General features: G+C 50.1%; 1 protein-coding gene across 1 annotated transcript in view; it reads right to left on the bottom strand.

The window, feature by feature from the left end:
* Positions 1-11,828: 11,828 nt before the first annotated feature.
* Positions 11,829-15,339, bottom strand: part of LOC122393543 (LIM/homeobox protein ttx-3-like) — a 32,578-nt gene continuing 29,067 nt past the window's right edge. Inside the window, exon 5 of the mRNA XM_043389708.1 lies at positions 11,829-12,924. Coding sequence (XP_043245643.1) covers positions 12,856-12,924 — 69 coding nt within the window. The 3' untranslated portion in view covers positions 11,829-12,855. The remainder of the gene's footprint in view (positions 12,925-15,339) is intronic.

Raw genomic sequence — 15,339 nt, 5'->3', positions numbered from 1 at the left:
ACACTGACGCAACTACGATGCAATATATTTCGGGACACAAGTACAACATCCCGCAACAATTTCGTGACACCCTGTATTCGTAACCGTGGAATGTGTCACATGTGCCCACAACACATGTGAAATGTGTTGTGGGGTCAGTCGCAGTGGAACGTTTTATGATCAACGCCTGTAGTCAACAAAAACGGTGGAATACATATATGGAAACCCAGGCATTTTGCAAAATGCCTGGCGGGTCAGGCATTTTGTAAAATGCCTAGGCAGTTTGCAAAATGCCTGGTGGGTCAGGCAGTTTGCAAACTGCCTGGGCATTTTGCAAAATGCCTGGCGGGTCAGGCATTTTGCAAATTGCCTAGGCATTTTGCAAAATGCCCGAGTTTTCACTTTGCCTGTAACATATACATTGAAAAGTAAAGCACTTTTTACTGCATCTACGGTGAGATGCTAGATAAAATTTATGGTCTACCTAATGGTACCCATTACTTAACAATTAAGTGAATCATTTCGTCGCTAAACTCTCGTAAATTCGTATGTCCGCCTCACTATGGAGTTTGGACCGTAACGTATGGCCTTTGCTCAGACAGTATACGAACAGGTGACGGGGATACCTCCCATAGAAGGATGCGACACGATTTTACTGCTAAATAGCGGCCGGCCGCCGTGGGGACGTTTTTGTACGACTTATATCTCGGCAACCACTGGGCTGATACACGTGCGGTTTTTTGTGTGGGGTAGCTTTTTCCCTTCTTTCACATAGTGTGCTACTCTCGATGCATATGGGTGACCTCTAACGCACGTTCCACGTGCAAAGCCAAGAGGTGCCTGTTTTGTAATAAGCGCAATAGCTCGCGGTAATTACCGGGCCGATTGCGCTAAAACTTGGCATGGAGGTAGACACTTTCCAGGCGATGCATTTCCATGTGTCTTGGTAGGGGTGCAACTGCACGTGCGCACGTGCAGGGTGACGCTTCCAGATCTTAGAGTGCAGTGCACGTCAGCTCGTAACACACCCACACCGGTCTGCACGTGCAAGGCTCATCCTCTCGTTTGGCGGCGGGCGTTTTTGCGGCGTTACAGAGGTGCTTGCTCAAACAACCTGCGGTCCCGCGATGCGGAGCCCAGCATCGCAGATGCTGGTAACCGCAGGTTGTTTGAAAAGACAAACACTATTCGTTAGAATTGTGTTTTTCTATTGAAAAACAACCGGAGCGGTCGTTCTCCGGGCTATGTTTTGCAAGTCTGGCAGCGAATCGAGACATTTTGGGTGGGGCCTAAACGTGCATTGCGATTTTCGTAAAAAGTTCAGCGTATGGGCTCTCGGGGGCGATCTACCTGATGGCACCGGTCGCTACTCGCTTAAAACCTCGTGGCACGTGGCACGTGCGATTCCATTTTCCCCATGTTAAGTCAACGGGGTTTTGGACACTTTTTGCGCGATCGCGAATAGCGGGAAAAATCGCAGGTCAAGGTATGGTTTGCTGCACACCATTTTATGGCCGACACGTTCAGGTACACGCCCCTGTGCGTCGTATACCCGTAAGAAGTCGATACTTTTTGTAGTACGACTTTGAAGTTGAACTTTTTTCGCTACCCATGTTAAGTCAATGGGCGTTTTTGCAGAGGCATTTTCATTCGCTCATTGTACAAAATTATATGATACGATTTTGTTTAAACTTTCAGGACTTGTTGAGAAAAGACCATAGAATATGTTGTTATGCTTCGTTAAGCTGTCAGAATTCGTTTGTTCTTTTTGAGCTCGTTTAAAGAAGAAATTTTTTAACATGCAAAGTCAATGGGAGCGTCTTTGCTGCTTTATAACTTTTTACGTTAAAGATATGTTTAAGTCAAAAGTTGATATTTTATACAACTTTTGATGCTCTTTCCAATGATAAATACAACTTTATTGCACGTGGTGCCGTTTTTGAGAAATATAGCAAAAAAGCACGACATTACCGAGATTTGAGCTCAGACCTATATCGTTACGGTGTCAGGCGGACACGAGGACAGGTGGCGCCGCCGCCGCCCGCATAGCGGCGGGAATGTGAACTAACCTGTTTACCATCTATGGTATGGTACCATCGGGGGACCGGCCGCCGTCGGCACCATTTCGGGAATTTGCATCGCAATAAAAGGCTTATTTACAATTGAAAATGGACTAGCGAGAGTCGTTATGGAATCAGAATTTGATGCTCTACAAAACTAGGCTATTTTCATTGTGATGGCATCACAGACTACACCGCTAACCCCAATAAAGCAGATTTATGTCGCGTCATCGATGATTACATATAATGTTTCTTTGATATATATGTAGTCGGGTCTTTCAGCTGCGTCCCTCCCCTCCCTCGCCGCGCCGGCGGGTCGGCCATCCGCGGCTTGCCGCCCGCCGGCTGCTGGCCGGTCAGCTGGCCGGTCAGCTGGTCGCCCGCGGCTGTCGGTGCAGTGCGGGATGCCTACTTGCGGGGTGCCGTCGTGGCGGCGGCCCGGGTGGACTGGGCGAGCAGTGAGTTGGGGAGCGCTGCGCTGTCGGTGCTCTAGTTTGTATTGCGTTCGCATGATACGGCTTGAGCCAATACAGAGTGAACTGATTGAGCTGAGCAAGTCTTTATATACATTGAAAAGTAAAGCACTTTTTACTGCATCTACGGTGAGATGCTAGATAAAATTTATGGTCTACCTAATGGTACCCATTACTTAACAATTAAGTGAATCATTTCGTCGCTAAACTCTCGTAAATTCGTATGTCCGCCTCACCTATGGAGTTTGGACCGTAACGTATGGCCTTTGCTCAGACAGTATACGAACAGGTGACGGGGATACCTCCCATAGAAGGATGCGACACGATTTTACTGCTAAATAGCGGCCGGCCGCCGTGGGGACGTTTTTGTACGACTTATATCTCGGCAACCACTGGGCTGATACACGTGCGGTTTATGGTGTGGGGTAGCTTTTTCCCTTCTTTCACATAGTGTGCTACTCTCGATGCATATGGGTGACCCCTAACGCACGTTCCACGTGCAAAGCCAAGAGGTGCCTGTTTTGTAATAAGCGCAATAGCTCGCGGTAATTACTGGGCCGATTGCGCTAAAACTTGGCATGGAGGTAGACACTTTCCAGGCGATGCATTTCCATGTGTCTTGGTAGGGGTGCAACTGCACGTGCGCACGTGCAGGGTGACGCTTCCAGATCTCGAGAACGGCTGGACCGATTGTGTTCAAATTTGGCATAACGCTTGATACCGATCAGTAGGTTGCAGTCATTTAGTATGTATTTCCATGTGCCACGATTGGGGTGCAACTGCACGTGCGCACGTGCAGGGTGACGCTTCCAGATCTCGAGAACGGCCGGGCCAATTGTGCTCAGATTTGGCACACCGCTAGAGATCGCGTAGTAGGGTGTCTTGCACAGGTCTGCTGGGCCCCAGGTTGCACGTGCGCACGTGCAGGGTGACGCTTCCAGATCTCAGGAACGGCTGGGCCGATTGCATTCAAATTCGGCACACCTTTAGAGACCGGTTAGTAGGGTGCTGTGCACAAGTCAGTTAGTATGTATACTCATGTGTCTCGGTTGGGGTGCAACTGCACGTGCGCACGTGTATGGGTCGCTTCCAGATCTTGAAAACGGCTGGGCCGATTGAGCTTAAATTCGGTACACCGCTAGAGACCGGCAACTAGGGTGCCGTCCACAAGTCATTTGGGACCCAGCTTGCACGTGCGCACGTGCAGGGTGAGGCTTTCAGATCTCAGAAACGGCTGGGCTGATTGCATTCAAATTCGGCACACCTTTAGCGGCGTTACAGAGGTGCTTGCTCAAACAACCTGCGGTCCCGCGATGCGGAGCCCAGCATCGCAGATGCTGGTAACCGCAGGTTGTTTGAAAAGACAAACACTATTCGTTAGAATTGTGTTTTTCTATTGAAAAACAACCGGAGCGGTCGTTCTCCGGGCTATGTTTTGCAAGTCTGGCCGCGAATTGGGGCAACTTGGGTCAGGCCTAGACGAAATGTACAATCGTCGTAAAAAGTTCAGTGTATGGGCTCCCGGAGGCGATCTACCTTATGGTACCGGTCGCTACTCGCTTAAAACCTCGTGGCACGTGGCACGTGCGATTCCATTATCCCCATGTTAAGTCAACGGGGTTTTGGACACTTTTTGCGCCATCGGGAATGGCGGAAAAACGAGCCAAGGAAGAGGTGGTTTTCTTCCCAGCATTTTATGGCAAACACGTTCAGGTACACGCTAGTGTGCGCCGTATACCCCTCAGAAGTTCGTAACGTGTCTTTGCTCGAGGTCAAAGTTGGAATTTTGCTGTGTCCCATGTTAAGTCAATGGACGGCGATGTCGAGACTTTGCAGAGACATTTTCATTCGATCTTTGTACAAAATTTTAGAGATAGATTTCGCCCAAACTCTTATATCTTGTAGAGGAAAGAGCATAGTACTTGCTGGTATGCTTCGTTAAGGTGGCAAAACTCATTTTTTCTTTTAAAGTTAATTTGAAATTTAAAATTTTTAACATGGAAAGTCAATGGGAGCGTCTTTATTCCTCTATAACTTTTATCTTTAGTAAGATATAGAGGTGAAAAGTTAATATAATATACAACTTTTGATGCTCTTTCCACTGATGCATAGGACGTCGCTGCACGATGTGCCGTTTTTAAGAAAAGCTGTAAAAAATCAGGGCTCGACTGTGACTTGAACCCAACCACATTAGACTATACGAACAGGTGACGGGGATACCTCCCGTGTGCGGATGCGACACTGATTATTGCTAAATATTAGCAGTCGGCCGCCGTGGGGGCGCCTTTACAAACCTTATATCACTGCAACCACTGGACCGATTCACTCGCGGTCTTTTGTGTGGGATAGTTTCTTCCTTTCCCAAACGTAGTGTGCTACTCTCGATGCGTATGGGTGACCCCTAATGCACGTGCCACGTGCAAAACGAAGAGGTGTCAGTTCGGTAGCAAGTGTAATAACTCTAGTTATTTTGCCGATTGCGCTGATCCTGGTATGGATGTAGGCACCCGCCCCGCAATGCATTTCCATGTGTCACGGTTGGGGTGCCGCTGCACGTGCGCACGGGCAGGGTGACGCTTCCAGATCTCGAGAACGGCTGGGCCGATTGTGATCAAAGTTGGCACACCGTTAGGGCTCGGCGAGTAGGGTGCCGTGCACAAGTCAGATGGGACCCAGTTTGCACGTGCGCACGTGCAGGCTGACGCTTCCATATCTCAAGAACGGCTGGACCGACTGTGCTCAAATTTGGCATTCAACTAGAGACTGGTTAGTAGGGTGCCGTGCACAAGTCAGTAAGTATGTATTTTCATGTGCCGCAGTTGGGGTGCAGCTGCACGTGCGCACGTGTAGGGGTCGTTTCCCGATCTTGGAAACGGCTGGGCCGATTCAGATTAAATTTGGTACATCGCTAGAAATCGGCGAATAGAGTGCCGTGCACAAGTCAATTGGGGCCTAGGCTGCACGTGCGCACGTGCAGGGTGTCGCTTCCAGATCTCGAAAACGGCCGGGTCGATTGCACTCAAATTTGGCACACCGCTATAGACCGACGAATAGGGTGCCGTGCACGTCAGGCCGTAGCACACCGACTTCGGTCTGCACGTGCAAGGCTCATCCTCTCGTTTGGTGGCGGGCGTTTTTGCTGCGTTTACAAAGGTGCTTGCTCAAACAACCTGCGGTCCCGCGATGCGGAGCCCGGCATCGCAGATGCCGGTAACCGAAGGTTTGTTGTCAATAGTTAAAACACTATTCTTTAGAATTGTGTTTTTCTATTGAAAAACAAATCTGAGTTCCCTGACAATTTGGCAAAAGCTGCCTGAGATCAGTACAACTTGATGCTCTTGAAAACGGCTGGTCCAAATATTCTGATTTTTTCAGGATTTCTAGTGGGCCAGGTGATCTACGTTCTGGTATGGGTCTCCCCTCCGCGGACCATCTGGTGCACGTGCCACGTGACTTTAAAAATTCCCGTGTTAAGCCAATGGGGAAAATGAAAAAATGCGTTCCACGGCAGATTGCTCGAAAACGATCCAAACGACCCCCCATTTTCTTACATGCAGATCAACCACCATTCGGTGCACTACCCATGGGTATGTCGCAAAGTGGCCGGAAAAGTCCAGAACCACGTGCCACGTGCCGTTGAAAATGACCCTGCACACCGGAAATTGGGACTTTTGGTCATTTCGGCGCACCCATGATGCATACTATGGCGTGGGTGACCAAACAATGGGTGTCATCCGGTCGGCAACTGTTTAAGGTGTCGTCCAGTGGGCCAAAGTGGTAGTTTCAAACTTTTGGGATCCACCACTCTGGGGATTCTTTTTGACAATATACTTACGTTTCTTGGCGCAATGTTCATTCCACCCAGCCGGTCGTCAATGCGTTAGATGACCCAAATGACGATTGACCTGAAGGAAGTTGGGGGCGAGGAACACGCACGTGCCATCCGTTTTTTACTCGGGCGCTTTCATCTAGGAGATTTTTGCAGATACGTCAATGCGTTAGATGACCCAAATGACGATTGACCTGAAGGAAGTTGGGGGCGAGGAACACGCACGTGCCATCCGTTTTTTAATCGGGCGCTTTCATCTAGGAGATTTTTGCAGATATCTTTTTGATTTGTGAAAATGACCAGCCTAGCGGTATGCCAGCCGCTGATAAATTATTATCTTGCTGCGGCCGGGCGCTTATTTGCGGTGTTTGCGTTTGGCGGCTGGCGGGCGACTTTTAGTCGTTTTCGGTTAGCAGTTAGCGTCGGTGCGGTGCGGGCGGTTTTATTTTTTTCGGCGTTTCGGCGTTTTTTTCTGTGTGGTTTGCGGCGGTCGGGTGATTTTTTGCCGTTTGCGTTGGCTTTTCGGGCGTGCGTTTTACACGTTTTGCGGTGTTTACGTTTTGCGGCGGGTGGGCGTTTTGTGTTTTTTTTGCGGTGTTTGTCTTTGGCGGCGGGCGGGCGGGCGGGCGGGCGATGCGGGCGGTTTTCTTCTTTTTTTTGCGTCGTTTGCGGTGTTAAATTTGTTTGCGGTTGGCGGGCGGTTTTATTGTTTTGCGGCGTTTTTGCGTTTTTTATTTGCGGTTTGCGGCGGGCGGGCGTTTGTTTATTTTTTGCGACGTTTGCGTTGGCGTTTCGGGCGTGCGTTTTGCGCGTTTTGCGGTGTTTGCGTTTTCCGGCGGGCGGGCGTTTTTCACAATTCAAAGTCCAAACCTTCGGGCCACAGCGCTCCTCGAAAAGCGCTGCCCTCGAGTATGCAAGTGATTTCGCTTAAAATAGCTCACTCATCCGCTTACCTATTTTTTTTCAGCTGCCATTCTTATCAGGGTTATCTCGAGCTAAAATGGCAAAAAATCAGAGTAAGAAAGTAAAAACATGCTGACTTCATGCCTCACCGATCTAAATTCTAAGGATAATGGATATTTTCTTCATATGCCCTGCGAACGACCGCGTGCCTATCATTTGAAGACTTAATGTTTCTGGCAAGGAAATACCTACATACCTGTTTGTCGTTGATCTACCTTAATTTAGGTAATGATTAGATATGCTCTAAACATTATTTTATTTGTTGCGTTTAGCTAATAAAAGCATTGCCTCTCTCGCAAATTCACCTATAACGTAAGTAATGGAGTAGTCGGGCCAATAAATAAGGTGCGTAGGTATAGGTACGTTCATTGCCGTTATTTCAGTCAGATTTAAAGGGACTATCCCACCTTCTAAAATGTTGTTAAAACCAGTTAAATTGTGCCCGACTTTATAGATTGGATGACCAGGAACACGGTTCTGGCATTTATTTTTCATTTAACATCTTAGGCTTTCCATATTCCAAACACAAACTTTCAAATATGTGACGTCACAGCCCAAAATTACCTCCTTCCCCAGGCCACATTACTGTCATAAAGCTGATTCTTTTTACTCTGTAGGCACCACAACAAAGTTCAGACCAAGTTTTAAGCGATTTTTCAACGAACAAACCCATTTAAATCAGAATGACTAAACGAGGTGACGTCACACTAACGGTCGCTCCATGTTGAAGATAGCCCCCTGGCCTTGTACAAGGCCCATTTTCAAATGAAGGGAACGAATTTCTTCAACACCAAGAGGACGCGGGGGTTGCAACCTAGATAGATAGTGGTTTCTGAACCTCGCCGCAAACTTGGCTATCTCAACTCAAACCCCATGTTAAAGGTGGGATAGTCCCTTTAACTCAAGGCTGATCTGCGATCTGCATCTCCGATACCTACCGACCTTTAGAACCCCGATGTCATTTTTCCAATACCTATATCTCGTAGGTATACATCTGTCTACTCGTCGTAGGACCCGGGACCACCGTCCTCTAGCCAATTTTATCCATCTCTTTTCAGTTGCGCCGCAAAGCCATACAAACCAAGACATTGCATCTCACTACCTTACGTTAGCTGGACTTGACTCCATTCAACAATCAAATTCATGGCAGTCTGTTTATTTTTGTAGGGCTATCATTTCGATATGGCGGACACCCCTCCGTAACAAATGAATTACACGTCGTCCCATCCCTTTATGAAGCTCATGGTGTGTGAACATTGCGATAATGCCCAATTTAATTCCATGAAAGCGAAATCCATTTAAACCACATGACTACCACTTGTGTAATCATTTAACTAATGGCGTCATGTTTAATCATGGCCACACCACACCGCCCATCACACTATAATGGGCACCCACCACTTCAATCATCACCCCGAAACGGTCAGTCACGCTGAGGTAGGCTGTGTGTCAGAGCTAACACCTGCCCCCTCCCGCCCTCAGGGGGGGGGGGGGGCGTGACCCGCAGATCGCGGCGGCTAGCCCGTGGCGCTAGCTGCCCCGCCGGCACCGCCGCTCATTAGTGAATCTTTATTTTGGCTAATTTCCGGCAGGGAGTGTGGAAGTGGGCTGGCGGCCGCCAGCTTTTGTGCCCGTTCGGGGCGGTGTGGGGAGTGCGGCGGGGGCAGGCTGGGCGTCCATCGGTCACCCTCCGCTGTCGGCGGCTATCGCACGCCGGATCCGATCCGCCGCGAGCGGCCGACCGTGAAAATGGCAGCGCGAGCCAACTGGTGCCCTCCCGATCAAATTCTGCGGCATTGCTGGCAAAAACGGCACGTGCAAAAAGAGCCGCGTCAGCGCTGCGCCGGTGTGGGCGCCGGTTGGCGGCGGGATGTGAGGGCTCGCTGGACAGGCTGGCCACAGGACGCAGCGGGGGCAGTGGGGCGCCGGCCGGGCCGCCGCTCACGGCGACTCACGGGGTTCAGACCTGCGCCGACTCTGCGTCCTCACGGCACACCGGTGACAGGGAGCCGCGGGAGGGTGCAGGCTGCTGGCCGATTTTACAGAGCGTCGGTCAGAGATGTTTGTCAGTCAGTCGGTGACGGTGGTCAGTTAGTTTAAGACTGTCATAGACAGCGGCGAGTCGGTTATAGACGGTCAACGACGACCTTCAGTCATTCAGATACGACTAGAGACGGATTAGAGTACAGCTGTTTGTTAGTCAGAGGCGGTCAGAGACGGCGGTAAGTCGGTCAAAAACGATGGTCGGGGTAGGGTAGGTTCACAGCCTTACGAGACCCTAGGTCAGAAACTGGCCGGGAACAAGCTGCTCGGCAGTCACTGACCGTGAGGTGTGACGTACGTTTTGCGATATCATTTTTGACGCCTGATGATCATTATGGATTCCTTAGCTACCCGCTCTGAGCTGTTTGTGTTTTCCTTCTGTCGTGCACTTGAACTGGCAGCTGCCCCACACGGCTTGGGCCCACCGCCAGCTGCGTCACGGCCTGTCACGGCTGGTCACGGCCTGTCACGGTAGTCACGGCGGTCAGACGGCTGACGGAGGGCCGTCCACGGCTGATGCACCGTGCTCCCCGGGGCCCGCACCTGGCTGTGGAGGAGTGGTAGTGGGTGTCTGCACTCAGCGCTCAGCAGTGCTGCTGGACGGTCCAGACTCAGGGAGATGTTTGTGATCATAATTAGACAAATGTTTTTTTTTTTAACTCACCATCTACCTGATCACTTGTGGTCGATATGTATTCATCAATAATTTTTATCAGTGGCAGATCAAGAAGGTCGTCCCTGACTATCTAGACATCTTGTGATATTTCACAACAATCGGCGATTGCATATTGAACAATCGGTCTACTGCGAGTGCTCGTACAGCGAATGACACAGCTCGCATGTTTCATTCAAACCAGCGCTACCGTTGATCAAACAAATCTACGAGTTGTTTTGCAGGAGAGCACCGACGGAGAATGATATCTTCCGAGGACCCACGGCCCACCTCGGTGAATTATCCAGTTGCAGTTTGGCTGTGGCGGATACTATCAGCATAGTGAGCCTGCTCGGGTCGGCCGGTGCGGCGCGGGGTGAGCTCTAGATTCTAATCCTGAACTGGCTCAGTTCCGGTGCCGTGGCGGTAGGGGGGAGGGCGGATGGGGGTGGACAGAGGACACCACCTCCGCTGACAGCCGGGGGAGGGTCCGGCACCCGAGGGCGCCGGCAGTTCCGCACCGGACCGGAAGCTCGGCCCGAGGTGGGCGCCGCAGCCGCTTACCGGCGCCCGTGGTCCGACCTTTGTCGCGGTGGCCTCACCCCCTCACCGGGCCAGGTGCGTCCAGAGGGGGACGTCAGCACCCCTGCCGGCCGGCCGGTGTGCAGACGCGCCTTCCAGTGATCCGTCACCGCCGGCGCCGATACAGACAGACCCGCCGGCGACGACACGGACAGCCCCGCCGGCGACGACACAGACAGCCCCGCCGGCGGCACACGAGCGACGGTCTGACACGGGGTCACGGTGACAGCACCCGCAGTCTGACAAGTGGTTATGGTGACAACACCGCCAGAAATGGCAGTGTTTCTATCATTAACCTTTCAGTAATGAAACAACTTGTGCAACCTAACTTTCGACTTCGAATGAAGCAACTAGCTGAAGTAGTTGACTTAATTATTTTAGTGCTATTTTTGTAGAAATAATCCCACTTTCAATAACCTTATCTTATTTTTAGACTAAAACTCATATTCACGAGCTTCGAGCTTTCATTTGTCAATCAACACGAGACGCTGCGAGCCGGGACAAGCGACGTGCGTTTAACAGAGGGAATTCGCCCAGCTCGCCAGGCATTTGCCGTGTTGTCAGGGCCTTCACAGCTGGTGCATTAATCACTCACTTGTCGCGAGCTGCATGGAGCTGCCGGTCCGGTCGGCAGCTCGCCGAGTTGCGGGGCGGCTCTACCTCCGCGCGATGTCCCCTGATGGCTGCCAAAGCTAGCCGTCAATCGCCGCTGTCCGAATGTGTGTGGTATATCAATCACCGACAGAAATATACGTGGGAACGTGAACCCGTTTTGTTTTCACCAATCGACGGATTAGAGAGACGTGCACCGATGTGGCTGAGATATGGCCGCGCTGTATTTACGTGGTTCGTTTTGAGGCTGCCGAGTGCAGCTCAGTGGAGAGATTGATGCGGATATGAGCATGGCGATTGGGTATGAACACTTCAACTGCAGGCTTCTTTAGGCCTTCGTAATTCGTAAAGGGATGTGTCAATCGAAGAGCCGCGTGAAAAAAAAAAATAACGCACTGCACGTAGGAAGAGCAGAATTTTGAAATAGCCGTTCAGTTGACGCTACAGAATAGGCTGGATGCAATCAGGGACAATAATTCGTGACTTTTTTGCGCATTGAAAGCGCAGGCATACAGTGTCAATATGTATGTTTCTGAAATTTGGATCCAGGAGCTTCAGAATTCCTCTTGATTTGGGATGCGACAAACTGATATATAAGATCGTAAGTCAAGTTCCCTCGGCACAAAAGCCTGCACTCAATATCGTTTGCATATTTATTGGCATCCACCTTACCAGCACAATTATTTATGCACGATCGTAGCGTCATCCTTGTACATAAATCAGACACAGAGCATGACCGGTGTCACAATGATGAGAAAATGCACCAACAAAAACACTAGGCATTACACGAAAAGCGACCCAGGCGAGCTTTATGCTATTGGTCCCCGGCTAGTGAACGGCTCTAAAATAATGAGAAGTCGAACTTATGGAAAACATTGCATAAATGTACCCTAGTACGGTATCTTCATGGTTCAGTGTCAACATTACCAAAGACGCTGCCAAAAGTCCAAAATACCATAAGTCCGCTGCCGACCGGACTTTTGCCATTACCAAAGAAGTAAAAATGAGGAATTTGATGAATGAGAGTAGGTAGATAAGTGACAAAACCGAGCAAATAATTGTTGCATTGTCAAGCGTTATACCTAAAAAATGTTTTCGCTAACTGAAGTGACACTGAAATTTCTTCCCAAAGCAAGCATTGCGACCACATTTAGCTATCATAAATAAGTCATTATGCATAAATGACACGGGTACCATTCACATTCACCTCATATCAGAACACAGAGGCATCGACTATATCGTTTAACTTGGCCAAAATTACAAGTCGGCCCACTTATGTCTTTATCATCTTGCTGCGGTTCGCTCAGTCCCACTTGAACCGATTCTAAATTTATCTACCATTCAATGGATGCCTGTGCACCATCTCAACAAAACCACGCCTCCCTGGATTTACAATTGGCCGCATTGCCGGCAGACACGACACCTCTATCGTTCCACATCACATCAGTTCACATAACAGACAACAGCACAGCGGCGCAGCGGCGGCCGGTCGGATGAAGGCGGCTCACGTGCCGGGGACAGCCACCGGGGACTCTCTCTCTCTTCGGCCCTCGCTGGTCGGCAGTCCCTCCCCGGGGCGGCGCCCGACTCACAGCCAGGGTGGCGGGTTCAGGTACACAGCAGTGCTCGCAGAGAGCCGACAGGACAGCCGCCGCCGCGCTGTCACGACTCGGACTGGGGAGACTCGGACTTGAGCCGCCGCTCCTTGGCTCGACGGTTCTGGAACCACACCTGTAACGCAGGGAACCACGCTGTTAGGACGAGACATATATCTGGCATGCAGGGAACCACGTATTAGAATGTTCGCATAGCATAATCGATACGTGGAAAGAAACTACGCTCACAGAAACACGACTAATCGTATAGCTACCGAATGACCAGATATTTGACATCTCGCAGTAAGTAACTAAAATTTTGGAACTCCGCATTTGTTTAATGGCCGAGTCATTGCTTTTTTACAAGCTGAGCAGTGTTGTGACATGAATCGCTTCAAAAATTGCTTAGCATTGAACGATCTTCAGATTTCAGACAAAATATTGCCATCGACAATTTATCACGAAGCATGTCAGTCGTGTCAACCATGTCAGTGATAGGTCAGTCGTGCCACTGTGTCAGTCATATAAGTTGTGACGTAATATTAGCTGTGTCAGTATGTCATTCATGTCAGCATGTCAGTCGTGTAGACACGACCTCTAAGTCAGTCGTGTCTGCTGCATCACCCGTGTCGGTCGCCGCGTTATTCGGTGGGATTTCGTCTGCCGTCACCTCGCTGGCACGCGGCGGGCACATTAGCAATTCCATGTATGTGTTCAGCGGGACGGAAAACCGCAGGATCCCACAGCGACCTAGCCACTATTCATGTTAATGCCGTCAAGATGGTGGCATAAGCGTGTAATAAAGCTATCTTACATCTACATGCTACATGCATGAACGCCGTTGGCAAATATGGATCGCACACGGTGATTCATCAGAAAACATTGGGCACCGTTGAATAGGAATATTTGCGACCTATGTCGTCGAGGGACGATTCTTGTCCAAGGTTCTCGATGCAGCGAAACACTGTATTACTTAACTGCCACACCGTTCGCCCCCACGATTGGTCTCCACCCTTCAGTAACGACGTGCCCACTACATCCCACCCTACTGCACTGGTCCGCGATGGTGGCCTAAACTGGTTACAGCTAATCGGCTATTTTTTTCCTCCGCGGCTCGCACCGATTCGCGCCAGGTGACTCGTTTGCAGCTCACAAATACGTGGAGGCCGACAGAAAAGAATCGGATGGGCGAGATATCGGTAATAGGCCGGTGGCAGCGCTCACACCGGCCACAACGGACCGGAGGCGGGCCGCTCGACGCCGAACAGCGCGAGATGGACCGTTTGATAGGGCCCGCTGCTGCCGCTGCAGCCGGCGCAGGAATCAGACTGATCTGCTCTGTCAGCGAGCCCGAGAATCGATATGTTTAGCTCAGATATGTTGGATCTTATCCATTCACCAGAAATGAAACTAATCGATTGGCGCTTGACGTTGAATTCCCAGCGATTTGCTGCAGATGCCGTTTAACAGCACCTACAAATTTTTCCGCACTTTAACGAAATGGGTTTTACAAAGCTGACGGTAGGTCAGGTCGGTCCACCATTAGGGAGCATTTCTACAACGCTGGTCTCATTCTCTGCTGCTCCTGATATAGGAACTGGTGTCGGGTGATCCAACGGACCACTGGTCCCGAGAATTGAATTGCTGCACTGCAGTGTGGACAGATCGCTGTTAGCTTTTTTATTTTTGATCGGACACTGCCGACTCTGTACGGAACGCAATCGGCCAGTGAATCTCAGGGGATGCTGCGACTTGTCACTCGAGTAAACCCCTAAAAATCGTACACGGTATAAAATAAATACAACAATAAATAATGGGAAAATCGCAACCGAATTTTGAAAGCGATTATTATCACAATGCGTTTGATTCAAAAGGCCTTTCCAAACTCATAAGCTGTCCGTTATTTATTTCAGAAGTTGATGCCGTTCCAAGCTGAACCGGAGGGGGAAGTGCCAGTTCCCTGTTGCAATGATCACAGGTGGCAAGGTAACCATTTGTGCGTTCAGTTCACTGGTCTTCTCACATCACACAGAGCTGCAGAATTGCATTTAATCTGCAGCTAGCCGCTTGCCTTGCAACACTACTGTTCTCCGAGATACATCCTGCGGCGCCACGAACGGGTGGTCGGCAGAAGCCTCGGCAGAACGTTGTTATCCAATGTGTTCGGCTATCGACCCACCTGGTGTTACCATGGTAACACATTTGTTTCTCTTGTCAGATTTGAGAACGTGCAGCAGATTTGCCGCGAGTTCGCTGGCGAAGTCAAAAACCACATAAATCTTCTTTGCAGGATGCAACTTTACAAACAACTGCAACGAGGATCATAGCGAGCTATACAAGGCGAGCGGCAACGGCACATACGGGTCACTTTAGGCCAGTCTCGTGTTATTTAACCCCACCGGCACTCTAAGTCAGTGTTCTGCGACTTCAGCAGTGCTTGTATGTAGTTTATCTAACAGCTTCCTGCGCTGATTGTACCACGCAAGAATCTCAGGAACACAGACACTCTCGACACCTCTAATTCAGTTTCCAGAACCAGCAGCCGGTCGCC

Source organism: Amphibalanus amphitrite, unplaced genomic scaffold (genome assembly GCF_019059575.1).
Source record: "Amphibalanus amphitrite isolate SeventyFive unplaced genomic scaffold, NRLGWU_Aamphi_draft 000540F_arrow, whole genome shotgun sequence".
In the NCBI taxonomy this organism is placed as follows: Eukaryota; Metazoa; Arthropoda; class Thecostraca; order Balanomorpha; family Balanidae; genus Amphibalanus; species Amphibalanus amphitrite.
This window is presented reverse-complemented; position numbering and strand designations above follow the sequence as displayed.